Raw genomic sequence first — 27369 nt, 5'->3', positions numbered from 1 at the left:
AAAGGTGTTAGCCTTTCCTCATAAGGAAGCTATTCCAAGATCCCGATCATTTGGGTTGCCCATTCCTCCGCCATTTCCGGGACTACGCTCTCCATATTTTCTGACGTGATGCATTTTTGAGATGCATTGCCATAAAAAAGACCTGCTAACAGCACAAAGCTGTTACTGTGCTAAAACTAAGCAGGTCCCCGGCTAATCAGGGCCTGGAATCTGCCCAGGGAGCCCATTCTAAGCTGCTCCTGACTTCCCTGCCTAACAGGGCACAGGATAAATAAATAAAAACCCTTTGCATGAGAGATTACACATGCTGCTTTCTGGAAATGCCCCCACATGGCCGAACGTCTCTCCCCGTCGTAAAGGCGGTTCTGCAGCAGGGATATTTATTCCTCCCTCCCTTCCTTTTGCCAAAGTTTTTTTGGAGGCTAGAAAAAGGACTCTGACGTCAATGTCAAAGTAAACCAAAGAAGTCTGGCTGCTGCTGCTGCGGGATTGAGTTGGCACTCTAGAGTAACAGGGGACCGCTGCCGGGCTGACTCAGGGATCTGGAAGCAGGGGCGAAGCTTTCTCCATCAAGCTGAATAGACAGGTAAGGACTGCGATCTTTTCTGGATAGCATGTGGGGACAGGGTTTGCAAGAGGGGAAAAAGAGAGAGATTAGTGGCTGCACCAGAAAACTTGTTTCTTGAGTGTTCATGCTGATATGCTTGCTTTCGTGGTGGTTCCATTCTAACGGGTCTTTACCGGGCATTTGTCGTGATTTGTTCATGGGCAGATGGCAAGGGCGAGAGGCATTCATCCTGTGCTCATCCTGGTTTGCTAAACGGCAGAGTTCGCTTCCACAAGAGGCAGCAATGGCCTTTGAAAGAGGGTCAGACCGAAAAACGGAGGATAAGGCTATCAAAGATGGCTAGTCCACTGTCGGAGGCAATAAGCCCCTGAGCAACAGTTGCTGGGAATCACAGGTGGGGGAAGTACTGTGGTGCTATGTTTCTGCTTGCGGGATTCCTTCGGGGGCTTCTGGTTGGCTGCCATCAGAACAGAGCGCTGGACTGGATGGGACCTTGGTCTGATCCAGCGAGGTTCTTCTTAGGCCTACGGGGTGCCTAAGAAGGGGACACACACACACACACACACACACACACACACACACACACACACACCGTCATCATCCTCTGCCTGGCTCTGTTTAGCCGATTCAGAATGATGAAATGCCTCAACAGCAGTTGTTTTAAATTACTTTCATTTGAGAGATTGGATGGCCATCTGTCAGGGTGTCTTTAGCTGAGATTCCTGCTCTGCAAGAGGGTTTGACTAGATGACCATTGGAACCCCAATCCTACAATTGGTCACTCATGCACCCCACATTTCCCAGTGCAGTTCCCCATCAATTTCTAAACTGCTGAAAGTCAGTTTATTTTTTAAAAGGGTATGTGTTGCCCCAGGGTGACAGAGCGTGCCACAAACATACATTTCCTGGTGTGCTTTTCATAGAATTGTAAAATTGCAAAGTCAGAAGGGACCACAAGGATCATCTTGCCCCCTGCAATGCAGGAATATTTTGCCCAATGTGGGACTCGAACTCACGATCCCAAGATGAAGAGTCTCGTGCTCGACCAACTGAGCTTTCTGTGAAATACTGACAGTCTGGAGGCCCCCATACTCTGCTATGTATTTTCATCGTTTAAGGTACGAAGGACTAGTAGGAAGGTATCAGAATCACTAAGCCACCGGTGTGTGAGACAGCAAAGCTGTGTTGCATCCATTAAACGTGCTCTGTGCACAGTGGAGTGGAAAAGATTTACTCAAGCAGAAAGTTGTTGGAGATTACTGTAGATTATGAGAAAGTGCAATGAGGAGAACACCGCCATGTCTTGTGCCCTAATTCCTAAATCAATTCAGCTTAAGAACTGCGGTTGCTTCTTGGTCTCATAAGAAGGTTTTTTTTCAGTGAAAAGGAATTGTGAACGGATTGCAATTTTTATCATTGCTGCTGTTAGCGCAAGAAGAAGGACAAAGAGTCTTGCAGAAGGTTAAAGATAAATATATTGCGAAAAGAGAGAGATAAATATATCTCTCTGTTTAAGAAGATTCCACCTAAACATTAGGAAGAACTTCCTGACAGTAAGAGCTGTTCGGCAGTGGAATTTGCTGCCAAGGAGTGTGGTGGAGTCTCCTTCTTTGGAGGTCTTTAAGCAGAGGCTTGACAGGCATATGTCAAGAATGCTTTGATGGTGTTTCCTGCTCGGCAGGGGGTTGGACTGGATGGCCCTTGTGGTCTCTTCCAACTCTACGATTCTATGATTCTATATCGTGGCATAAGCTTTCATGGCCTACAACCCACCAGATCCATAGCGCGTTCTCCTGGGTTATGGGTTGCGGGGGTGTAAAATGTGAATTACAATACATCGAGCGTTTCTGCACTTCTGGAACTCCCTGCCTATTGATATCAGGCAGGAGCCTTCACTGTGCTGTTTTTGGCACCTATTCAAAACATTTTTGCTTAGATAAGCCTATATCAAGCCTACAGCTCAAGACCGCAATATCTTAAGGACCATCTTTCTCCATATAAACCTACCTGGACCCTGAGACATTGTGGAAGTGGGGATTTGGGGGTTGTTTCTGTTTTTGTTTTTAATATATCTTGTTTTTATTATATTGGAGTTCTGTGTGTTAACCACCCTGAGATCTATGGGTATAGGATGGTATAAACATAATAGTAATAATAATAATAATAATAATAATAATAATAATAATAATACACTCATGGACTGAGCCAAAAGAAATGATTTTTTAAAGCACATAATATGAGCATATAGGCTTACCAACACTAGGATGCCTTAGTCAAGAGGAACTGTTTTGTGAATTACAATTGCTAAGTATGTACACATCCCTGTTTTGGATTTCATTTCGCTCTGACCTCACTTTTTACAACCGCTCCTCCTCCTCCTCCCGCCCGCCCCCCCCAACCCATGTGTTTTACATTCTTATGACTCAGGATAACGCCCTGTGCGTCCGGTGGACTGCAAAAGGTGAATACTCATGCTATAATAAATAGTTTGCTCTTTAACGTCCCAGAAAACTCTTTCTCATTCATTTGCTGCAAACAAACCTTAACACTCCTGTAAAAATTAGAAGATAGTTGGTGTCCGTTGACTAGAAGATTAAGCAGAATCTGGCTTATACACTCCAGGTGTTACATTCGACACTCTGGGCTGAAGGCGTCTGAGGAAGTCTGAGTACTCTTTATGGCTTTTCTTTAAGTTCATTTATTTCATTATTTCCCTATTTCTATACCACTATTCCTATGCAACAACAGGGCAGTATTCAATAACAATTCAGAATAAAACAGCATTCGCTAGGTCGCTGGCAAAAAAGTTAAAAAGAAACCAGCTGCTGTTGGTGGTTGTTACCATCGTCATTACAGGCGACACATAAGATAAGTTGCAATATTTCAAAAAGTAAAAACCAGGACATCCCAAAAGTTGGAAGTAGGAAGACCTGCGATTTTTCAGTTTAGGTGCCGAAGATGCAGGACAAATCAGACGTCCCCCCGGACGTCACTTCCGCCTTTGAAATCCCGGGAATGTCGGGGAATGGTAGCCCTAACAAAAAACCCATTCTGCATTTGTAAAAACTCAGTCGTGTAGTGTAGCAGGACCTACACTTGGGAACTCCTTGCCTATTGATATTCATCTATACTCGGAATAAGGTAAAGGTAAAGGGACCCCTGACCATTAGGTCCAGTCGTGACTGACTCTGGGGTTGCGCGCTCATCTCACATTATTGGCCGAGGGAGCCGGCGTATAGCTTCCAGGTCATGCGGCCAGCATGACAAAGCCGCTTCTGGCAAACCAGAGCAGCACATGGAAACGCTGTTTACCTTCCCGCTGTAGCGGTTCCTATTTATCTACTTGCATTTTGACGTGCTTTCGAACTGCTAGGTTGGCAGGAGCTGGGACCAAGCAACGGGAGCTCACCCCGTCACAGGGATTCGAACCGCCGACCTTCTGATCAGCAAGCCCTAGGCTCAGTGGTTTAACCACAGCACCACCTGGGTCCCCATACTCAGAATACTGCCTGCCAAACCTATATATTCAGGCCTTGAGACCCTGCCCAGCCCACACATACCCCTGGCCCTGTGCCACACTTCCCTCTAGTGGTTTCTACCTGGCTGGCCTTGTTCTGGTCTGGCTTTGTTCATAGCAGGAAGACATTCAACCACACATACTGAGGAAAACTCCCTCAGTACCACACAGCCAATCAGAGCACATGTTACCTCAGTGAGCATCATGGCACTCTGGTGGGTTGTTAAGCAACACCTCTGCCACTCTTTCATTGGTGGAGTAACTGTCAAGAGAATTAACCCTTTGGTTACTAACTGAATGGTCCTTGCTACTACAATTCCAACACTCAAACTCTTGCTTGGCTGGATGGTGGTGTGTCAGACCACACCCATTTTTGCCACACTCCCCACTGATGAGTGCCCCCTGAAAGGTTTCCCAATGGGAAATGTGGAAATGTGCCCCACAGTGTGAAAAGGCTTCCCACAAACACCTGTCAACGCAAGATAAACTTTACTAGGCAGATAGAGACCGTTCTGGCAAGAGTTTGTTTCCCAATTGTATGTGCGCTGGCTGGTTGTCTTATGTTGCCTGTTCCCCCCCCCCCATCTTAATCTTCTTTTTTTGCAACCGAGGAGTGACTAGTAAGTTTTATAGATAAATAGAATAATCATGTGAGAAATACCGCATGAGTGTGCCCTACTTACACACAGAGATCGTGGCTGGCATTTGTGACTAAGTATCTCTGGTTCACAAATGCACCTACATGGTGACTTGGGGTCACAGTCCATGTAGACTCAACATCTGAATGTGTGAACTAACTCTGTTGCAAAGAGGTTGGGTGAAGTGAAGGCCCTTGTAGCAAGGGTCAGGGATTATGAGAGGTTACGGGGTGGGCTTAGGTAATCTTTCATAATACAAATTTTGGCCCCTATGCAAGGCCAACATTTGGCGCCCCTGAATGGATCTTCTCCACTATGGATCTTCTCAATTTTGTACCCCTTCAGCTTGGCCTTCTGTGTGGAGGAACCGCCCAAACTGCCCTAAATCCGGCACTGGAAATTATAAACCAGCAACCTCTCAAGGGCTGCAGGTTCTTTAGGCTTGGTATGCACTATCTAGGAAATAAGAATGGAATTGTATCCCAACACTCAACAGCTTGCTCTGTATTTGGAGGTCTGGCTGGCCAGCACTTTGTCCCATCCTCCTCTGAAAGTATTCCCATGCTCTTCTCCAAGCTCCTTACCTCAAAACCCATCACAGGACAGGAAAAAATGAAATTTTTTCACTCCACAGGAGTGAAGGAATCAAAGTGCTTGACCAGGCATAGTTCCACAGCTTTAGCTCTTTCTTCTCCTGAAGATGTCCCACAAGGCAGTGCATACAGATTTTTCCTCTGGGTTTACCCACAAATGAGTATTGCCACAAGGCAGAGAAAGTTTAGAGGTTCAGAGTTTTCCTTCTCCTAGATGGAATCCTTTCCCAAGTGAATGAGCCCCATCTTCCCCTCACTTCCCTCTACAGCACGTGTAGAAAATGCCTTCTTGACCGATGGACCCACCATTGGTCTCATCCGTTCGAACTGCCAGAGCCTGTCTTCACGCGCAAGGAAAGTCCCTAACTGACCGAGGGTTTGAGACCCATCGGCTACCCTCACCTGGTTTAGCCAGCCAGTCGAAGCCATTTCCTGGATTGTGGCCATTGCCGTACGCTGACAGCTTCTAGGAGCCACAGGTGAGAGCTGAGTGCAGAGTGGGGAACCAAAGGTGGACATGACTTGTTCCCCATCAGAGGTGCTGAATACGGCAGGCCCTGAAAACACATATATCAGGTGTCAATGTGAAGAGGTCGGCCTTCAGCTTTTGTCGACAGCTGTATAGTGAAGAAGCCAGACTCACCTCTGTGGAGAGGGAATTCCACAACTTGAGGGCTACCACAGAGCTGGCCTTTCCCCTCTGGTCCACCACCACCACCCTGAACTTATGAGCGTGGCGGAACTAGCAAGAGCACATTTCTTTCAATTGATTAATTGAACCAATTAATTCACCCAGTACATCAGCCCTGCGTACAACATGGGTTATTGCCTGAAATGTAGCAGCATGAATAGACCAGGTGGTTAAAAAAAAAGTTACATTCGGTTAAATCCAGTCAAAGGCAACTATAGGGTTGTGGCGCTCATCTCGCTTTTCAGGCCAAAGGAGCCAGAGTTTGTCCACAGACAGATTTCCAGGTGATGTGGCCAGCATGCTTCTGGTGCAACGGGACTCTGTGACGAGTGCCATGCCAGAGCGCATGGAAATGCCTTTTACCTTCCTGCCACAGTGGCACTTATTTATTTACTTGCACTATGTGTGTTTTCGAACTGCTAGGTTGGCAGGAGCTGGGACAGAGCAATGGGGATTCGAACCACCGACCTTCCAATTGGCAAGCCCAAGAGGCTTAGTGGTTTAGACCAGCGTTTCTCAACCGCTGTTCCGCGGCACACTAGTGTGCCGCGAGACGCTGGCTGGTGTGCCGCGACGTGCAGCGACGAGAAGGGCGATTTGCATTGTCACGTGCCTGGCGGCCGCCAGTAAGCAACACAGACTCACCAGAAAGGAAGCCGGCCGGGTCACGACGCGGAGCGAGCGCAGCTCTCAACAGCCACCACCACGGGAGGGTGGTTTTAGACAAACTTAAAGAAGCTGGCTGGATGAGCTCAACCTGAAACTTGCTGAGCAAAGGATTGTGCTGGCAGAGAAATCAGCGGCTTGTGAAGCCTTATTACAGGAGATTGCAACCAACACAGCAATTGGCAAGTGTTTCTTACAGTCATAATTATATAGTCAATATAGGGCGGCACAGAGTTAATTTTTTAAACTTTTTTAATGGTGGTGTGCCTCGTGATTTTTTTCATGGAACATGTGTGCCTTGGCCCAAAAAAGGTTGAGAAACACTGGTTTAGACCACAGCGCCACCCACGTCCCTAGACCAGGTGGTCCTCAGGCTGGGAAAGGCACATTCACACACACACACAGCCTTATGACATCTCCAAGACACTGCTGGATAGGTCTTTGTTTCAGTCAAGCAGCGGGAAATGTATTTTAAGCCCCACCAGTCATTTCTCTGGGAAGCTATTATTGCCTGCGGCCACGTTCCAGCAGCAGCTCGCTCCTGCCCCTCAAAGGCTCCTCGGCGGTTCCCACCCGGCCCTGGGAGCTGCGGGCCGATCAGGAGTGGCCGTTCCTCTCACATGCTTGGCATCTGTCAGGCATGATAGCCTGGGAATCCTGCCTTCCTTTGGCAGAGCCTCAACAGCCAGCTTGAAGCTGTGCAGCTGTTCATCACCGGGTGCACAAATCCTTTCTAAAGGACTTCAGGAGGACTACATGGGGGCAGTGGTGCTGTCTTCACCAGGGCAGGATATTGGGGGCAGAAGTCCAGACTCAAGCAGAATGAGAAGGAAGGTCCCCAGCAGCAGGGACTGGTGCCTGTTGGCGTTGATGGGGCACAAGGCAAGGAGGAGCACAGTAGGTGGAACAAGAGCTAACTCTGGTTTTGTCCCCATCTTTCTCCCTGCTGAGTTCAGCTGAGACTGGGGAGGAGGACGCTGGCAGCCCAGGCCACATCCTGGGCTGGTTGGAAGCCAGAAGGCAGGCAGGAGGGGGTCTAGCTAAGTGTAGATCGAAGTTGAAGGGGCATTTCCCCACCATGAATTGTGTGCAAGGCATTTTTGAGGATAACATCACTTGCCTCTGGATTCCAGAATTGTAGCAGGTCCTTCCCAAAAGGCATCTGGAATTGTGTTGCGTGAGTTTCAGCTGTTACAGCTTTGGGATGTGGGCGTGGTACCTGGACTGGACAACTTTGTACATGCTTGATGTTTATCCCTTGCGGCTGCTCAAATCTAGGAGGGAATGGATGGGCAGCTGAGTCAGGACCAGACAGGTGGTTCCAAGCCACCTGGAAGAGATGGCAGTAGCAACTTAAGAAACTTTCCCCAGACACAGAAAACCTGAATAATTATAGTCACAAATGGATCCTCTAGGATCCCAGGGATCCTAGAGATGGATGGATCTGTTAATTCCAGTTTCTCCAGTTTTTCATGTTAAATTCATGTCTCCATTTGTCTGCAAAAATCTGCAATTTTTTAAAAGATACCACATGAAAATGCGCCTGCATTTCAGTCTGATTTTTTAAATATCGTTTTTATTAAATTTTCTTGTTTGCAATTTCAAATGCACATTTTACATCCTTAAGATATCAGTGGCTTCCCTTCTTCTCTTTCCATGGTTCGTTTTACATGTCTTAAATCCCTGCATATATTACGAAAATTATACGAACCGGTTTTCCATTCTTGCATCCATCAAAACTTATTCACGCTGTTGAATTTATCTTAATGCTACCAGCGTTTTCAACTGTACACAACTATTTCCCGCATATTCAATAAACGTTTTCCAATCTTCTTTAAACGTATGTTCTTCTTGTTCTTCTCTTATTCTATATGTTAAGTCTGTAAGTTGTGCAAATCCTGTCAACTTAAGTTCTTTGGTTGGGATCTCGCTCATTTTCCATTTTGGGGCTAACAAAACACGCTCCACAGTTGTTGCATACATAAATAACCTTTTCTGACACCTGGGACATTTTAGCCTGATTATCTCCTAATATACACATGCACAATGTCCCATGTTCAGTCTGGAGCATCTCTCAGAATATTGTTGCACGCCACCTTGATCTCTGAGTGCTGCAAAATTCCAGAGGTTCCAAGTGTTTAAGTAAAGTTCTATTTCCTTGGAATGGGGGGCAGCGGAGACTGTGGTTTCTTTACGATAATATGGTTTATTTACACAGATATACAACCTGAGCCTATGATGGAGGGGCTCACAACATTAGCATCCCATGTCTTGCTTCACCCATAGCTACAGCTTTAGTTTCAAGCAGAAATCAAGCATGGCTCTCACTCTCAAGCTTCTAGCCCAGCTCTCACATACATAACATTCTGGTTTTAATCTTTCTCACCACCAGCCAGGTGTGGAAGAGGGCCCACCCATTTGGGCCCTATCCATTTCCTGCTTGGCAGGGGGTTGGACTGGATGGCCCTTGTGGTCTCTTCCAACTCTGTGTTTCTATGATTTGCCCTCCGGCACGAAGCAACTTCCTTTACCCTTACCTCTCCTGCCCTGGTCCCTTACCTCTCCCGCCCCGATCTGGCCACAGTGATCCATGCAACGGTCACCTCCAGGCTTGACTACTGTAACTCGCTCTACACGGGGCTGCCCTTGAAACTGTCCCAGAAACTCCAGCGGGTGCAGAATGCTGCAGCGAGGCTCCTCACGGGGTCTCTGCCATGGGAGCATATTCACCCAGTGCTCTACCAGTTGCACTGGCTCCTGGTGCAGTATAGGGTCAGGTTCAAGGTGCTGGTTTTGACCTTTAAAGCCCTTTGTGGCTTAGGGCCCTCGTATTTATGGGACCACCTCTCCTGGTATGCCCTGCAGAGGATCTTAAGGTCTCCATGAATAACCATAGTTTAGAGGTCCCGGGCCCTAAGGAAGTCAGACTATCCTCCACCAGGGCCAGGGCCTTTTCAGTGATGGCTCCGACCTGGTGGAATGTTCTGTCCCATGAGACTAGGGCCCTACAGGATTTAATCACCTTCCGCTGGGCCTGTAAGACAGAGCTATTCCGCCTGGCCTTTAATTTGAACTCAGCCTGAACTTTTATTCCCCGTCTCTTCCCCCCTCCCCCCTTTTTATGATCCGCTCTGGGACCCCACAGGTAATTCTCCCCTGGCCTCCTCGCTAGCCCAAGTAGGACTAATTTAGCCAGCTAGCCCTGGTGACTATCTAATGTTTATTGGATGGATTTCCCCCAAAATGATTTTTGAATTTTATTGTTATTCATCCTTTTATACTGTATTTTATGCTGCTTTTATGTTGTATTACAATTAAGTGTTTTAAATTTGTTGTTAACCGCCCTGAGCCCGGGTTTCTGCACTGGGAAGGGCGGGGTATAAATAAAAATTTATTATTATTATTCTACTAACATACTTAGTACCCGTTAACTCACTAAGAAACTTGCCTGGCTCCTTCAGCAATGGAATTCCCCCAGACTCGCAACACTATTTTATGGGGCTGGAACCAGAAACTCTATTCCAAGACCTTGGAAAGTCAGATCTCGCAGAGTCACCAACAGCCCTGAGTTCCCCAGGCCTGACTCAATATAAAGAAGACAATGTTGTGCCTGATTCAAAATAGCCCACCGACCTCTTGACTCTCAGCTTCTGTGAGATCCGGATGGCAAAGCGTTCTGTGGAACCCTTAACACCCTACAGAAGCAGTTTGTTGCAGCAATGTCCAAAGCTGGGCAGCCACCTTCCCTGGTGTTGCGTCACTTATTCCCACAAGTTCCGTCTTGCTTTTTCGTTATGATGAGCCATAAATACGTCCGGCTGGGATGTTGTTGTGGTCCATTCCTCACGGAAGGAAACCCAGGGGCTCTCATTCATCTTAATTGGTGTCACCGAGGTCGCCCTCTTGCTATGTGCTCCAGAGGCAGCTAAGGACGGAGTCTGTTTACCCAACCAATTCCGATGCATGGAAATCCATTTATCAAATTGCTGCTACTGGAACTAATTTTGTGCTAACAGCCCCCAGGCGCTTCGCTGTCCTCACTTGATTTCCCAGTGCAAACGGAGGACAGAAGAAATGACCTTTTTCCTGTCTCCAGCTGTCTGCCCCTGGAAAGCTTATACAAAAAAAGGAAGACTTCGTCCCCAACTACGGGCTCATGGACACTTACCTTCTGCCCTGTGTTTTCTAAGCACAGGTCCACATTTTCAAGCTCTGCATCTGAGTGCTTTTTCTTTTCTTTCTGCCCTGCCACCTTCCCTAGGAAAAACTGCTCTTTAATGCTGAATCGGAACAGCAATCCAGGTTATCCGTGAATTGCCATTTGTTCTGCTTCAGCCGTAAAGAGCAGGGTTTTTAAAGATCCTTAAATAATAAGAATAAAGTTGGACCATCACCATAACTTGAGACAATGGATTCCATATATTAATAACACCTTTGCAAAGGGCCCCGGGCTGCATGGCTATGCGCATGGTTGCATTGTTTTCACACAGCCGTGCAGGATTGTAACCTGGGGGAACAGCACTACGGAACTGCAGCTTGAGAACTCCCAAGAGCTGGGTGGCTTGGGAAGCTGCAGTACCTCCTTCCCACCAGTCGCACTGGCGGTGCCCAAGAGCAGCGGGGCAGCAGCTCCCTCTTGTGGTGAAATGTCACAGTTGCAGCAGAAGCCTAGAAGTTGAGGGGGGAGGGTTAAGCACCGGCGCTGTCCCAATGAAGAGTTGGCAAAGATAAAAATGCATTTGGACTAGGGCTGCAAGCGTGCGTCTCTTAACAGGTAGACCAAATCCAGAACAGTATAGGACACGGTATGCCCACAGCAAGCAGAAAAGGACTTCCAGAGACTAAATCAGAAATCATAGAGTTGGAAGGGACCATGAGGATCAATTAAATTAAATTAAATTAAATTAAATTAAAAGACCCCTGCTTCTTGGGAGAAAAGGGATGACAAACCTAGACAGCATCTTACAAAGCAGAGACATCACCTTGCCGACAAAGGTCCGTATAGTTAAAGCTATGGTTTTCCCAGTAGTGATGTATGGAAGTGAGAGCTGGACCATAAAGAAGGCTGATCGTTGAAGAATTTATGCTTTTGAATTATGGTGCTGGAGGAGACTCTTGAGAGTCCCATGGACTGCAAGAAGATCAAACCTATCCATTCTGAAGGAAATCAGCCCTGAGTGCTCACTGGAAGGACAGATCCTGAAGCTGAGGCTCCAATACTTTGGCCACATCATGAGAAGAGAAGACTCCCTGGAAAAGACCCTGATGTTGGGAAAGATGGAGGGCACTAGGAGAAGAGGACGACAGAGGACGAGATGGCTGGACAATGTTCTTGAAGCTACGAACATGAGTTTGACCAAACTGCGGGAGGCAGTGCAAGACAGGAGTGCCTGGCGTGTTCTGGTGCATGGGGTCACGAACAGTCGGACATGACTAAACGACTAAACAACAACAATGAGGAAGAATCAATGCAGGAATATGCAGTTGTCCCATATGGGGATCAAACCTGCAACCTTGACATTACCAGCACCACACTCTAATCAACTGAGCTATCCAGGATGTGGACCTCTAGATGTTGCTGTGATATGACTACCATCAAGTTGCTCACACAGCCTGGGAGCTGGAGCTGAAGAGCCACAGGTTCCCCATCCCTGATCTACACACATGAATCCACTGGGAGAGATCATCAGAGGATTTGGGGGTGGCACTGATGAAGTCCAGCTGTTCCCTTTTTCCATCAAAAGCAGGTGGACCAGAAAAGGAATAATGGACCAGAAAGGGAATAAACTGAAGCTCCTTTCCTACAATACAGCGATGCTTACAGCAGTCACTTCATTGGCTGCAGAGGTAGTAAATATATCTGTCCTGGAAAGGGGTGCATACGGCCATGGACTGGTTGGATGCAGAGGAAAGTTGGGAGGAACCAGCTGGGGAACCCCGAGGGAAGAAGGTTCAGAGCCTGGGAAGTGGTGCTGGGATGACAATGATGGAGAAGACAAGGAGAAGGTGTCAGAAGCTGAAGGGGTAACAGGGTTTAGTGAGCAGGGAGAGGCTGTGGCAGAGAGAAGTCAAGAATCAGAGGCAGAGGCTGAAGCAGGCGAGGAAGAGGAGGGAAGTGAAGACACAGAAATGAATCAGTCTGGTGAAGAGTCATTGGTGTCTCCCCATCCTCCCGTACCCACCTGGTCTCCTGGCACCAGGAGAGGCATGAAAAGGGTGGAGGAGAGACGGCTGCCTGTGGGCGCAGTCTATGATTGCCCACTGGGAATGAGCTGCTGTGCTCATTAGGCAGGGCACTCAACCAAGTCTGAAAATCATGTTTCGGCTAATAGTCAACGTCAACTTTGGACTGTGTTATTACTGATTGGTACAGTCTGTCACACACACACACACACACACACACACACACGAGAGAGAGAGAGAGAGAGAGAGAGAGAGAGAGAGAGTCTAAGAGTGCTTGTGAATGCACAGACAGTACTGTTATTAAAAACTCTTTGGCAACACCCATTTAAAGGACATGGCTTCCCTCAAAACGTCCTGGGAGCTTTAGTTTGTTAAGGGTACTGGGAATTGTAGCTGTGTGGAGGATAAATTGCAGCTCCCAGGATTCTTTGGGGAAAGCCAGGACTGTAAAAGCACCATAAATGTGCTTTAAATGTAAGTGATGTGACTTGCAGCAATTTGACAAAATGGCTCTCATGCTGAACTGAGCATGCATGGCATCAGTTTTTAAAGAATCCCACTGGTTAGCATTTACGGTAGTTTCCAGGGTAAACTCAAAGTGTTTGCTTTAAAAAAGAAATATGTGATGGATTCAGGATAGTTGAGAGAACATATTCCCCCAAATACCCTCTGCAGTGAGAGCTGCTTTTTTATATACCGTACTGTGATATTTTTATGTGGACTGCCCTGAGACCTCCAGGTATAGGGCAGTTTATAAATAAAAGTAAATATAATACCACCATCTGAGATGAGATTCACTTCAGTTCTTCCAGAACAGAAGCCTTTTTAGTGGTGGCCCCCTTGGTTAAAGAACCCTCTCCCAGTCCTGTCTCACTCGCCCATTCAGAAAAACCAGAAGCACATTCTTCTTTTCCAGTCACCTTTGTGCTGCTGGAATATAGATTTTTAAGCCTTGCCTCTCTCTCTCTCTCTCTCTCTCTCTCTCTCTCTCTCTCTCTCTCTCTCTCTGTGTGTGTGTGTGTGTGTGTGTGTGTGTTTGGATTCTAGATTAATGCTTATTGGGTTTTAACTTCCTATCTCTCTGCATCTCTCTATGGCACCTTCAGAATATTTGCTCAGAAGCAAAGGGACACAGAGGGTTCCTTCCCCCCCCCACCTCAGTACGGAATAAATAAATAAATAAAGCCACCCTGCAAGGCTTAAATACTCAGCAAGTTCCACGCCACTTCATAAATTTCCAAGAGATTTGAGGCAGCAAGCCAGGAGCTTGCAAAGCAGTTTGGAGTACAGGCAGAAGACAAGGAGTTTCATTTTTTTCCCTCTCTCTCTTTTCAGTTTCTAGTGCCTATTCCACACTCTGCTGCCTGTCTTTGCGTCCAACACTATATTTAGAAGGAGGAGGGAGAAAGAAAGAAAGAAAGAAAGAAAGAAAGAAAGAAAGAAAGAAAGAAAGAAAGAAAGAAAGAAAGAAAGAAAGAAAGAAAGAAAGAAAGGAGAGGAGGGAACTGTTCTTCTTCTGGAGTCATTACTTTCCATTCGGAATAACTCCCAAGCATCTTGAATGAAAAGCACCGATTCCATAGGTAAGATTTTATTCTTGTTTTCACTGTCTCTGCTTCTCCGCAGCCCAGACTGCATGGACACTGGACTTTTAAAATACACATCTCCTCACCCCAAAGAACCCTGGGAGCTGTAGTTAGTGCTGAGAGCTGCAGCTTTGTGGGGGTAAACTACAGTTCCCAGAATCCTTTGGTTGGGGGGAAAGGATGTCCTCATCTGACCCTGGTCAGAGACCTCAACTGTCTATCCCTCTTGCTTTCTGTTTCCCATTTAAGAAATGACTTCTGGTTTTAATTTGACATTCCGCCCCCCCCAAAGAAAAATATATAATGTTTAGATTTATTTTTTTTAATTTACATTTTGATTTGTTGCTACTTTCCCCCCTTAAACTGGCCAGGGTATACGTGTGTTCAACTTACAATAGATATATAATAATGCAAAATGAACGTCGCCAGTATTTGGTTATTAGCTGAAGCAATACCCAGCTTCCACATTTCTCCAAATTTTCCAGCGCAGTTCCCCAGCTCCAAAATGTGTATAACAGGGGTATATGCAAAAACAATGCATTATGTTAGCAATAGCAATATGCAAAAATGTATTATATTAGTGAAAGCCACATGCAAAAAGGTATTTCAGGATGTGCAAATCAGGTAAACCAAATTTCTTCCCCATCTCTAGCTGAAAAAAGAGGTTCTGCAAGTCACGGCAGACTAGTGGGGGCTAATGGTTTGACTCAGGATGAGACAACCTTCCTCTGGAGGTTGTGGACTCTCCTTCTTTGATGTTTTAAAGCAGAGATTGGATGGCCATCTGTCATGGATGCTTTAGTTGACATTCCTGCATTGCAGGGGGCTGGACTAGATGACCCTTGGGATCCCTTCCAAGTTCTTTCAATTCTTTATCCACAGTAGCCTATGTGTGTCGAATCACTTCTAGAATCCCATGTGAAGCTCCCAGGGACTCCACAAACCGCTCACCTTGACAAGAAGCATCATCATAACACAGCCTGTGTGCAAGACCCTTTTTAAACCCTGGTCCCCATGCCAGCAGCTCCCCTTCAGTATCCCTTAGCAAAACTTTCTGTGGGGAGCCAACCAGAAACCGGAAGTAAGTTTTTGTGCAGATCCTCCATCCACGAGCCAATCAGGGACCCAACCAGGTGGGTCATGCAAGGAAGATGGTTTAGAGTTGCAAAGAGGACAGCAGCTTCTAGAACAGCCTTGCACCTGCATGTGGAGGAGAAATTGCATATTATTATTATTATTATTATTATTATTATTATTATTATTATTATTATTACTCCACCCATTTGGCTGGGTTTCCCCAGCCACTCTGGGCAGCTTCCAGCAGAATATAAAAACATAATAAAACGTCAAACGTAAAAAAATCCCTAATACAGGACTGCCTTCAAATGTCTTCTAAAACGTGTGTAGTTTTTTATCTCCTTGACATCTGATGGGAGGGCTCTACCGCCAAGAAGGCCCTTTGCCTGGTTCCCTTTAGCTTCACTTCTCACGGTGAGAGAACCAGAAGAAGACCCTCGGAGCTGGACCTCAGTGTCCAGGCTGAACAATGGGGGGCGGAGACGCTCCTTCAGGTATACTGGGCCGAGGCCGTTCAGGGCTTTAAAGGTCAGCACCAACACTTTGAATTGTGCTCAGAAACATACAGGGAGTCAGTGAAGATCCTTTAGATCCAGTGTGATATGGTCCCGGCAACCGCTCACAGTCACCAGTCTTGCTGCTGCATTCTGGGTTAGTTGTAGTTTCCGAGTCACCTTCCAAGGTTCCCTCCCCAACGTACGCAAACACATGCTGGTGGCTCCTCACCTGAAGAAGAAGAGGAGGAGGAGGAGGAGGAGTTTGGATTTGATATCCCGCTTTATCACTGCCCAAAGGAGTCTCAAAGTGGCTAACATTCTCCTTTCCCTTCCTCCCCCACAACGAACACTCTGTGAGGTGGGTGGGGCTGAGAGACATCAGAGAAGTGTGACTACCCCAAGGTCACCCAGCAGCTGCATGTGGAGGAGCGGGGAAGCGAACCCAGTTCACCAGATTACGAGTCCACCCCTCTTAACCACTACTGAGCACAACCCCACCCAGCCATGAAGCTCATTGGAGGCAGTCCAACTTAGCAACTAGAAAGGCAATTGTGATTATTTAGTGGGGGGAATCCATACCTACATCCTGGAGTTCTTTGAAGGCTATGAATGTCAATTGAATAATATTAGTAATACAGGAAGGTGCCAGCTGTCTAAATCCATGGCGTTTCCTGGAAGCTTGGGTTCTGATGCTGCGGCTGCTGTAAGAGAGGAGGAAGAGGAGGAGCAGAAGCTGGAATCCCACCCCCCTCCTCCAAATACCTGTACTTGGGTGCTTTTGAGATCTTCCATCTTTGGCCTTTGGGATTGTCTTTTTGCCCTCAAGCGCCCAGCAATGGGTTTTTAGCACATGCCTTGTTGGGACCTTTCCTGGGCACCCGGTGTGCAGGCACTGGGCGAGGCAGATCTTGGTCCTGCCTGGGACTAGACAAACAGAGAGACTGTCGGGGCATGATCCGTTGCAGGCATATGATTTGGAGGGTCACACCATTAATGCTAGCCTGCTCTAAATCTTTCCATCTTTTATTATGTACAAAAAGGGGGAAAAAATAAGAATACGATGAGGAATGTTTGTACATGAATAACATAAAGGAGACGGGAAGTCAACGGATTTGATGTAATTTGGATAGTTATGTGATGGACTGACTGTTTTTTCTTTCTTTCCTTCTTTCTTTCTTTTTTACTTCTTCCTCTTCGTCCTTTCCCCCCCTCTTTTCTATTCCTTCTTTTTTCTTTTTTCTTTCTTTTTCTTTTTCTTTCGTAAATTTGTTGAATTAATAACGAACCATGGTAAACAGTAAATGTCAAATTAATAATGTACAATGATCATGGATACTAAAGGTGTGGAAATAATTGTTATGCTTTAATAAACCGTTATGCTTTTAAAAAAACCAAAACTAAATCTTTCCATCTTTGCCCCCCAGGCAATCAGCTTTGGGTACATCAGAAACTGTTCAAGCTCAGAGGAACCTGCGGGTGCTGATGTTTGTGTTGTTGTGTTTTTTAACACAGCAGCCTTGTATCTTTAAGTCAGCAGCCTTGCAGCAACTGCAAAGTGTCCTCTCAAAGCCCAGCCAAGAGGGAGAGAGTGCATGTGGTGCCTGTAAATCTTCCACGGTGTCATTTCACCCTTATTAGGCAGTTAACAGTTTTACATAAATAGTACATCTGTCCGGGGATTAGCACGGCAAGAGGATGTTTACAGTATATGTATTTGCCACTGTGTCCTTAGAATAAACACCTTTAGTTGCACTCAAGGAGACCAGATGTAGTTTGGTGTGAGGGTGGGGGCTACATCCCTCCTCCCCCCCCCCCTGCGCTCAAAACTGGATTTGGGTAACTCATCCATATGGCAACAAGCCACGCTCCCCGTTGAATCAAACTGGGAGTGCGGAAATTATTTAAGCATTGCATCGCCGTCCGAAGTGAAGACAGAGAAACATCAGTGGCTCAGTCTTAACTGGTATATGGAACCTCTTGGTCAAGAGGCTGGGATTCCCTGCATCCAAATTTCTGGGGAGATGGCCTTCGTGCCCTGTTGATGGTTGAAAGATGGTGCTGGATTTATTCTGATGCAGGAGGGCTCTCCTTATGCATAGTGGGAGATGCAGGGGAGGGGGAAAAAAGAAGCCATCTCTTTATGCAGCGCATAGTTCATGGGTAGGCAAACTAAGGCCTGGGGGCTGGATCCGGCCCAATCGCCTTCTAAATCTGGCCTGCGGATTGTCCGGGAATCAGCGTGTTTTTACATGAGTAGAATGTGGCCTTTTATTTAAAATGCATCTCTGGGTTATTTGTGGGGCATAGGAATTCATTCATTCCCCCCCCCTCCAAAATATAGTCCGCCCCCCACCACAAGGTCTGAGGGACAGTGGACCGGCCCCCAGCTGAAAAAGTTTGCTGACCCCTGGCATAGTAAAACTACAGAATTCGGTACCAAAGGATGTGGCACCGATGCTCATCGGCTTAGACGGGTTTGGTGTTTGGTAAGAGATTGAATCATAGAATCATAGAGTTGGAAGAGACCACAAGGGCCATCCAGTCCAACCCCCTGCCAAGCAGGAAACACCATCAAAGCATTCTTGACAGATGGCTGTCAAGAATGGCCACTGCAGGAATCAGGATGCTAAACTGGAATGGTCTTTGGTCTGATTCAGGAGTCCCCAAACTTCGGCCCTCCAGATGTTTTGGACTACAATTCCCATCTTCCCCGGCCACTGGTCCTGTTAGCTAAGGATCATGGGAGTTGTAGGCCAAAACATCTGGAGGGCCGCAGTTTGGGGATTCCTGGTCTGATTCATCAGGGCTCTTATTTTCTTATGGGGTCTCAGTATCTTGTGCTATGTAAGAACATGAGGAGAGCCTGCTGGATGAGGCCAATGGCCCAGCTGGTCCAGCATTCATGGGCAACTAGATGCCTGTGAGAAACCACCAAGCTGGATTCAAGCACAAGAGCATTCTCCTCTTCTGTGGTTTCCAGCAGCTGGTACGCAGAAGCAGAGCAGAGCCATTGCGGCCTGTAGGCATCAATTGCCCTCCCCTCCTCCATGAATTTGTCCAATCCTCTTTTTAAAGCCATCCAAGCTGGTGGTCATCGCTGCCTCTTGGGGGAGGGAGTCCCATAGTTGCTGCACTGCGTAAAAAACAAACAAACCCCAGTTCCTTTTATGTGTACTTAATCTTCCAACAATGAAGGGCACTGGGTGACCTTGGACCCACCACCGCCTCTCAGTTTGGCATACCTCGCAGGGTTGTTGGGAGGGTAAAATGGAGGAGAGCCATGCTAGCTGCCCTGAGCTTCTTGCAGGGAAAGTGGGATGGGAATGTAGCAAATAAAAGAAACGACCGACAAATGGTGCCAATAGCAGGAAAGAGAGATTGCTCTTCTGTCATTGTGGCAGGGCTGTCTTAAGCGGGTTGGGCGCCCTGGCACCGTGGTGCGCGGATCGCTCCGGCGCCCCCGTCCTGTTTCTTCCCGCGGATGGTGGGCAGGTGCAGCGCACAGCGTGGTTTCCGCGCGGCTTCACCGTGCAGTGCCCCCCTGCCAACCTGGCGCCCCACGCCACCCAGCCTACCCCTAGAGCCGGCCCTGCATTGTGGCATCTGCAGAATACCATCTAGTGGAGATATTCTGAGTAAGTGATGGGTCTTTTACATTTGACTCCCCAAACCCTCAGCAGAATGTTCTGGCTTCCTTACCCCCAGTACTTCACAGATAGAATCGTTGGCACCCACTTTGACTTGGATGCTTAAAGTTCTTCTGCTTGGATGAACTTCATTCCCTGCCTCCTGAAAGCATTGACAGGATGATTAGTGGAGGGTAGCTTCCTGCCTGAGTGAGCAACCTTTCCCCCATCCTGGTTCATTCCATCTGGCCATAGAAGAACAACCAGGGGTGCATTGTGGGGGTTCATCAAGCATGCACAGTCCCCCCCCATTTTTTAGAAATGTTCCTGGGCCATCACTTGATGGTACAACATCTTCTTGGCATGCAAAATGCCCCAGGTTCAATCCCCAGCATTTCCAGATAGGGCTGGCAATCTCCCCTGTCTGAAATTCCTGGGGAGCTGCTGCCAGTAAGTATAGACCAGGCATCCCCAAACTCGGCCCTCCAGATGTTTTGGGACTACAACTCCCATCATCCCTAGCTAACAGGACCAGTGGTCAGGGATGATGGAAATTGTAGTCCCAAAACATCTGGGGGGCCAAGTTTGGGGATGCCTGGTGTAGACAGTCATGGCCACTTCCTATATCCATATTTCCCCACTCTCCCCCATTTAATCCAGAAGCACCATTTCTTTGGGAAATCTCATTTTAAAACCACACCTGCTGCCAACAACTCATTTGTGACACCTCAACCACCTGTTAAGCACCCCCAGATCTAAGAGGCAGCCAGTGCATTGTTGAGAGCCAGTGTGGTGTAGTGGTTAAAAGTGGTAGACTCGTAATCTGGGGAACCGGGTTCGCATCTCCGCTCCTCCACATGCAGCTGCTGGGTGACCTTGGGCTAGTCACACTTCTCTGAAGTCTCTCAGCCCCACCCACCTCACAGAGTGTTTGTTGTGGGGGAAGAAGGGAAAGGAGAATGTTAGCCGCTTTGAGACTCCTTCGGGTAGTGATAAAGCGGGATATCAAATCCAAACTCTTCTTGAGGTATGGTGTGGTCCTCCGCACTTTTAAGAAGGTGGCTGTAAGACCTTTCCTGAAGAAATCCTTCCTGGAGCCACATGATATGGGGTACTATTGGCCAATGGTCAACCTCCCTTTGGGGGAGCAAGGTGCTCCGGTAGGTGGTGACCGTGAGGTTCCAAGTGTTTCTGCATAAAATGGGTGATCTGGACCCATTCTAGTCATAGAACACGAGAAAAACCTGCTGGAGCAGATCAATGTCCCACCTAGTCCAGTGAGCCAGCCAGATGCCTGCTGAAAACCAGCAAGCAGGATTCATGCACAAGGGCCCTCTCCCCTCCTGTGGTTTCCAGCAACTGGTATTCAGAAAAATTGCTGCCTCCAGCAGTGGAGGCACAACACAGCCATCCTGGCAAGTGGCCATCGATAGCTTTCTCCTGTATGAATTTGTCCAATCCTCCTTGAAAGCTATCCAAGTTGGTGACCATCATTGGTGCCTGGCCTGGTTTGGGGACTGAAATCAATTGTACTGTGCTGGGAAGAGATATGTGTCTCCTTCTGCTCTGTGTACCGTGTTCCCTATTAAGATCCTTTCCTGCCCCCCAGCCCCTCCCCACCCCACCCTCTACTTTTGGGGAAAAAATCAAGATTTGTAGCTCTATGTGACATATTTAGAGGCTGTCTTGTTTTGGCCCTGAGCTGCTATCTGACTTTTCCTCCCGAAGCTTGTGATGGGTTTATGTGTGGGGGCTGAGGGGATGTGTATATACACAATATAATTGTCCCAGCCTCCCCAATAAAATGTTTTTTATGAGGCTTTAAGTGTGTGTGCAGATAAATATAGAGACGAGTGAGGAACCAATTCCACTCAGCCCCGTCGCAGTGTCTCTTTTAAGAGAGCTATTCAAATCAAGGGAATATTTTTAGCCGCTGTGACTTTAGCAGGGAAAAGTACCCTGAGAAAGCAAAGCTTGGGAGATTAAAAACAACAACAACAACAACAACAACAACAACAACAACAACAACAACCCCAAATGTGCGACCTAACAAGAAGGGCTTAGCCACAGTTAGCTTTCGCCCTGCTATTTCCAAGGAGAAATGTTCCATGTCTGAGCATGTGGGCTGATTTGACCAGAGCTTTTCCCACAAAAAGCTACTCTTCGAAGCTGAATTGGAGCAAATTTCCATTCCGGTTTCCCCACAGATTTGTGTTTGCTCCAATTGAGCTTTAAAGAGTGGGTTTTCGCAGGGAAAGTTCTGGAGCAAGTTCTGTGATATTTTGATTGATGGATTGAATCATGGAATCATAGAGTTGGAAGGGACCCCCCAGGGTCATCTAGTCCAACCTCCTGCAATGCAGGAATCTCGACTAAAGCATCCATGTCAGATGGCCATCCAACCTCTGCTTAAAAACCTCCAAGGAAGGAGAGTCCATAACCTCCCAAGGGAGTCTGTTCCACTGTCAAACAGTTTTGACTGCCAGAAATCTCTTCCATATATCTACCGGTAGTCAAAATCTCCTCTCTTGTCACCATAGCTGCCAAGTTATCCCTTTTTTTAAGGGAAATTCCCTTATGCTGAATAGGCTTCCTCACGAGAAAAGGGAAAACTTGGCAGCTATGCTTGTCACTTGAAGCCATTGGTTCTCAGGTCCTACCCTCCAGAGCAGGAGAAAACAAGCTTGCTCCATCTTCCATGTGACAGCCCTTGAGATATTTGAAGATGGTCATCATATCTCCTCTCAGTCTCTTTTCCAGGCTAAACTGAGGTCCAGCGCCGAGGGCCTTCTGGCAGTTCCCTCGCTACGAGAAGCCAAGTTACAGGGAACCAGGCAGAGGGCCTTCTCGGTAGTGGCACCCACCCTGTGGAATGCCCTCCCACCAGAGGTCAAAGAGAACAACAACTACCAGACCTTTAGAAGGCATCTCAAGGCAGCCCTGTTTAAGGAAGCTTTTAATGTTTGATGGATTTCTGTATTTTAATATTTTGTTGGAAGCCACCCAGAGTGGCTGGGGGAACCCGGCCAGATGGGTGGGGTATAAATAAATTATCATTATCATTATAAACATACTCAGCTCCTTCAACTGTTCCCCATAAGGCTTGGTTCCAGACCCTTGATCATATTGGTTGCCCACCTCTGCACATGACCCAGCTTGTCAACATCCTTCTTAGATTGCAGTATCCTGAATTGGACACAGTATTCCAGGTGTGGTCTGACTAAGGCAGAATAGAGTGATACTATCACTTCCCGTGAACTGAATAAAAAAAAAATAGTCTAGTAGCACCTTAAAGACTAACTAAGTTTGTTCTAGGTATGAACTTTTGTGTGCATGCACACTTCTTCAGATACACTGAAACAGAAGTCACCAGACCCTTATATATAGTGAGATGATGGGGGGTGGGGTGGGGTATTTCTCAGAAGGGTAGTAGGAGATGGGTGATTGGCTCAATGGGTATGGTAAACCTGTTGATTACTGATAACGACTGCAATTAGCCATAGCTGCCAAGTTCTCCCTATTTTTAAGGGAAATTCCATTATGCTGAATAGGCTTCCTCACGAGAAAAGGGAAAACTTGGCAGCTATGAATTAGCCGTACAGGAAAAAGCAAGGGACAGTATGCAGAGGACCAAAATAGCTTTAGCATGTGTAATGAGACAAGATTCCAATATCTCTATTCAGACCAGGTCTCTCCATAGTTTTCAGTTTAGTAATAAGTTGTACTGAACACTAGACTGTTGGCTGGTTTCATAAAATGTGAACACACCACTTGACTTTAAAAAGGGGGGGGGGAACCTGCTAAGCGGTTTACAAAAAAAGATAAAAACAATGCTGTTATCTATAAGAAAACTTAGCAAGAATAACGCAACACAAGACTTTTGTTATGTACTAAGCTTGGATCCTAGAACAATAGGCAAGTAGGATCCCAGAATGCAACAACTGATTGGCTTGCAGGAGAAGACCAATCAGGCTCCAGGAAGAAGTTAATCAGCCTATAAGGCTGGTAGGATCATAGAATGCAACAACAGATTGGCCTGGAGGAAAAGACCAATCAGGCTCCAGGAGGGAAGCAGAATCAGCCAGATGGGACTCATTGTGTAAATAATGTCTATAAAAGCCTGAGGTTTGGGGGGGGGGCATTTCATTTCCCTACAGGACTCCGGGTATATTTCAATTTTCAAAAAGTTAAACTAACAATAGACAAAAAAAACCAGATTAAAACTCACATCACCTTTCTAAACATCTGGGTAGACTTTTCTAAACAAAAATGTTTTAGGCAAGCGCCTAAGAGGGTACAATGAAGGCATCTTCCTGATGTCAATAAGCAAAGATTGTCAAAGTGATGCTGAGCCGAAAGGGTGCAAAATAATATTTTTTTAAAACCCATATTTATATGGCTGCCTACTGAGAAGATCCATAAAAAAGCAACTGTACCCAAAGGAATTATGGTGAAAATAAGAATTTTTTTGGGGGGGAACCAAATTTTCTCCTTGCGGGGTGTGCCACATTATCAAAATCCGCCCCTGCCCTCAGCCTTCTTTCAGGGCGGTTGCAGCACCCCTTTCTGCCCTGCCTGGCTCTGAGTCCTTTCTCCCAGTTTCATGCAGAGACTCTCTCTTCTGCCCTTCACAGCAGCCTCTTCCTGCCTCTCAGCCTTCAGCAGGGCACTTGAGGAGCCCTCTCCGAAGGCACAGCCAGCCCTTCTCACTTTCCACAAAAGTAAAATACCATATTTGGCCAATCTGAGCTGGAGCAGAGCGAGAACTTGCCAAGAGACAAAGCGAACCGTTTGAAAGAAAGAAAGTTTTTAACCCTTCATTTATAAATAAAATGATAAATCACTGGGAGAAAGTTTAAACACAAGAGGTTTGGGAGAATTAAACAGGGTTGGGAATTTTTTTTTGCCCAGCAGCAGGAGCAAGGAAGAGGCAATAATAACAACTTTTGTTCAAGTTTGGGAGATGCAGGAAGCAAGAAATGTTAATCCGGGTGGTTTGTTTAAATTGCGCTCTTTTCGGTTTTCACGCCAGGAAAATGCGTCTTTGTATCTCTCCTTTCTCAGAAATGTAGGAAGGTGCCTTACACAGAGGCCACGTTCCCACCATACATTGAATTCGATACCTCTTTAAACAGTCATGGCCTCTCCCAAAGAATTCTGGGAGCTGCAGTTTGCTAAGGGAGCTGGGAGTTGTTAGGAAACCACTGTGCCCTTTGCCATTCTCAGAGTGGTCTAATAATCAATCCATCTAGGCCAATGTTGTCCAATAGGCAGCTGGAGATTTCAGGCAGATGCTTCTACTTAAGGTCCTTGCAGCTGGAGAGGCCAGGAGCTGAGCACCTCCACATCTTCACCGTCTCTGGGTTGGCACGTAGCCTCCAACATAATTCAGATCAAAATAGGAACATCTCTCACTCTCCCCAACTGACCCTCTTCCTTTTAAGTTCCTTACACGAACATCATGCAGTTATTCAGGCAGAAAGCCTTGCGCATGGAAGTAGAGGGATTTTGCACCAAGACCTATGCTGGGTCACAAAACAACATGTTCGGATCAATTGCCTGTGTGGAGTCTGGCCCAGAGTCCTTGCACAGTCAGGACTTGGTTTTGAGCTTCCCTGCAACCTGTTTCCTGTAAGAACAATATGGCAACAGCGGTTTCTCTGGGCATGTTCAAATTGCCGTTTCCCTCACCACTGAGCATCCAGACATATCTGGAAATAAGGGCAGGGCCAGGCCAGGCTTTGAGCCCTTGCATCTCCAGCTTCGAAAAAGAATCATGGGATTCAACATGTATTACTGTCATTGCAGTTCTGTGCAAATGTGAAACTGAGATTAACTCTTTGCTTGGTGTCTTGCAGGTGCCTGTAAAACACTCGACCATGGCACCCTCCAATGACTCCACAGCGTCGTCCAATTACACCACTTACAGCCTGTTCAACAAATTTGTCCACCTCGATGGAGAACTGTCGGACACGTTTTATACCCTGTGGATAGTGCTGGTGGTGATCAATGCCATCATTTTCCTGGTGGGCGTGGTGTTGAACTCTTTGGCTCTCTACGTCTTTTGCTTCCGCACCAAGACGAAAACCACCTCGGTGATCTACACCATCAACCTGATCATCACCGACTTGCTGGTCGGCTTCTCTTTGCCCATCCGGATCATTATGCACTATAGCGCCAGGAACTGCCAGAGGTGCGCCCTGGTCCACATCTTCACCTACTTCGTCAACATGTATTGCAGCATCCTCTTCCTCACCTGCATCTGCATCGACCGGTACCTGGCCATTGTCCAGGTGGAAGCCTCCCGCCGGTGGAGGAACCCCAACTACGCCAAAGGCATCTGCATTTTCATCTGGGTCTTTGCCACGGTGGTCACCTTCTCCATCCTCACCATGGCCATGCAGTTCTCGGAGTGCTGCATCGCCCAGATCTTGCCCCTCATGGTCTGCGAGTACTTCTTCCCCCTTGTCATCATCACCTTCTTCACCACCAGGATCATGTGTGCCCTCTCCAAGCCGACGCTCATGCACCAGAGCCGCGAGAGGCGGATGAGGGCAGTGCAGCTCCTCATCACGGTCCTCATCATCTTCATGATCTGCTTCACTCCTTTCCACGTGCGCCAGCTGGCCATCTCCATCAACCCGGCCATGCCCAATGACATCAGCTTGGTCGTCTACCACGTGACCGTCACCTTGAGCAGCCTCAACAGCTGCATGGACCCCATCGTCTACTGCTTTGTCACCAACAACTTCCAGTCAACCATGAAGAACATCTTCAGGAAGTCTGAGCCTGAGCAGACCAGTGGAGACATCATCAGCGTAAACAAGGGCTCGGGCTCAAATGCCATAATGGCCTTCTCAAACGCTGTAGGGACCCCTTTGGCCCTGCCCTCACCAAAAAGTACAGCAAGCTCCTAAAGACTGGTACGTCCCCATGTACATTGTTGTAAATGTCAGAATATGTGACACTATTCTCTTTCCTAAGAGTAATTTAGACCATCACATTGACCTTCATCAAATATGAAGCAACACTCCATGGGTTCTCCAGTGGCACATCTGTTCAAGAATGGCAGGCTGGTTTTCTCTTGTGGGAATTATATGGTGAGGTCTCCACTTCATTGCCAGTTCCTGGGTTTGCACCCCAGGACGGAGTCTGCATCCCGACTTTGCAGCACCAGCTCCCTCAACCTGGGAACCACAGAGCAAAGGACACTCGCAGCTACATATTTTGGCAGGTCTGTCCACTTCTCCACAATCACTTGGAGAGAACTTGAAACACAGAAGGGTGTTATGGGTTTGTTTTTTTTGGGGGGGGGGTTCAGATGCCACTGCTATAGACAGTTTCAACTATGACAGAAGGAAATGTTAACAATGGGTGCTTCCAGACTATTGCTATGTTCAAGTGGAATTCAGCCATGGACCAGCAAATTTCAGTTGATTTGGCACTCTTATGCAGCAAACCCACTTTTCTCTCCAAAATCGTTAGTTTTATGCAATAAGGAGATTGATGGGAAAATGCAGTGGAGAGTGTGAGATAACAATGGTTTTATGCGATGTTTGTACAATCGCCTCACAAACAAATCAGAATGGATGCTCAATAAACAGTCACTGTGGTCTCACCACCCGACAAACTTTGCACAAATATATCAGAATGGATGTTGTCTGTAAGCAACCAATGATTTGGAACTTTGAAGGATAATAATAAAGGAGATGAACAATTTTGAGAAA

General features: G+C 47.0%; 1 protein-coding gene across 4 annotated transcripts; it reads left to right on the top strand.

Annotated features, from left to right (window-relative positions):
- The first annotated feature begins 217 nt into the window (after positions 1-217).
- GPR20 (G protein-coupled receptor 20) lies at positions 218-27369 on the top strand. Of its 4 annotated transcripts, none has more exons than XM_088676041.1 (4): positions 218-586; positions 10727-10868; positions 14192-14439; positions 25501-27369. In XM_088676041.1, the coding sequence occupies exon 4, from the start codon at positions 25522-25524 to the stop codon at positions 26557-26559; it is 1038 nt and encodes a 345-aa protein (XP_088532167.1). In that variant the 5' UTR covers positions 218-586; positions 10727-10868; positions 14192-14439; positions 25501-25521; the 3' UTR covers positions 26560-27369. The 4 variants fall into 4 exon arrangements, with proteins under 4 accessions (XP_088532167.1, XP_088532165.1, XP_034981404.1 ...); XM_088676039.1 differs by lacking the exon at positions 10727-10868 and adding an exon at positions 5586-5795; XM_035125513.3 differs by lacking the exon at positions 10727-10868.

This window comes from Zootoca vivipara, chromosome 8 (assembly GCF_965207765.1).
Source record: "Zootoca vivipara chromosome 8, rZooViv2.hap1.1, whole genome shotgun sequence".
NCBI lineage: Eukaryota > Metazoa > Chordata > Lepidosauria > Squamata > Lacertidae > Zootoca > Zootoca vivipara.
The sequence above is the reverse complement of the archived record's forward strand: the minus strand, read 5'-3'. Positions and strand labels throughout refer to the sequence as shown.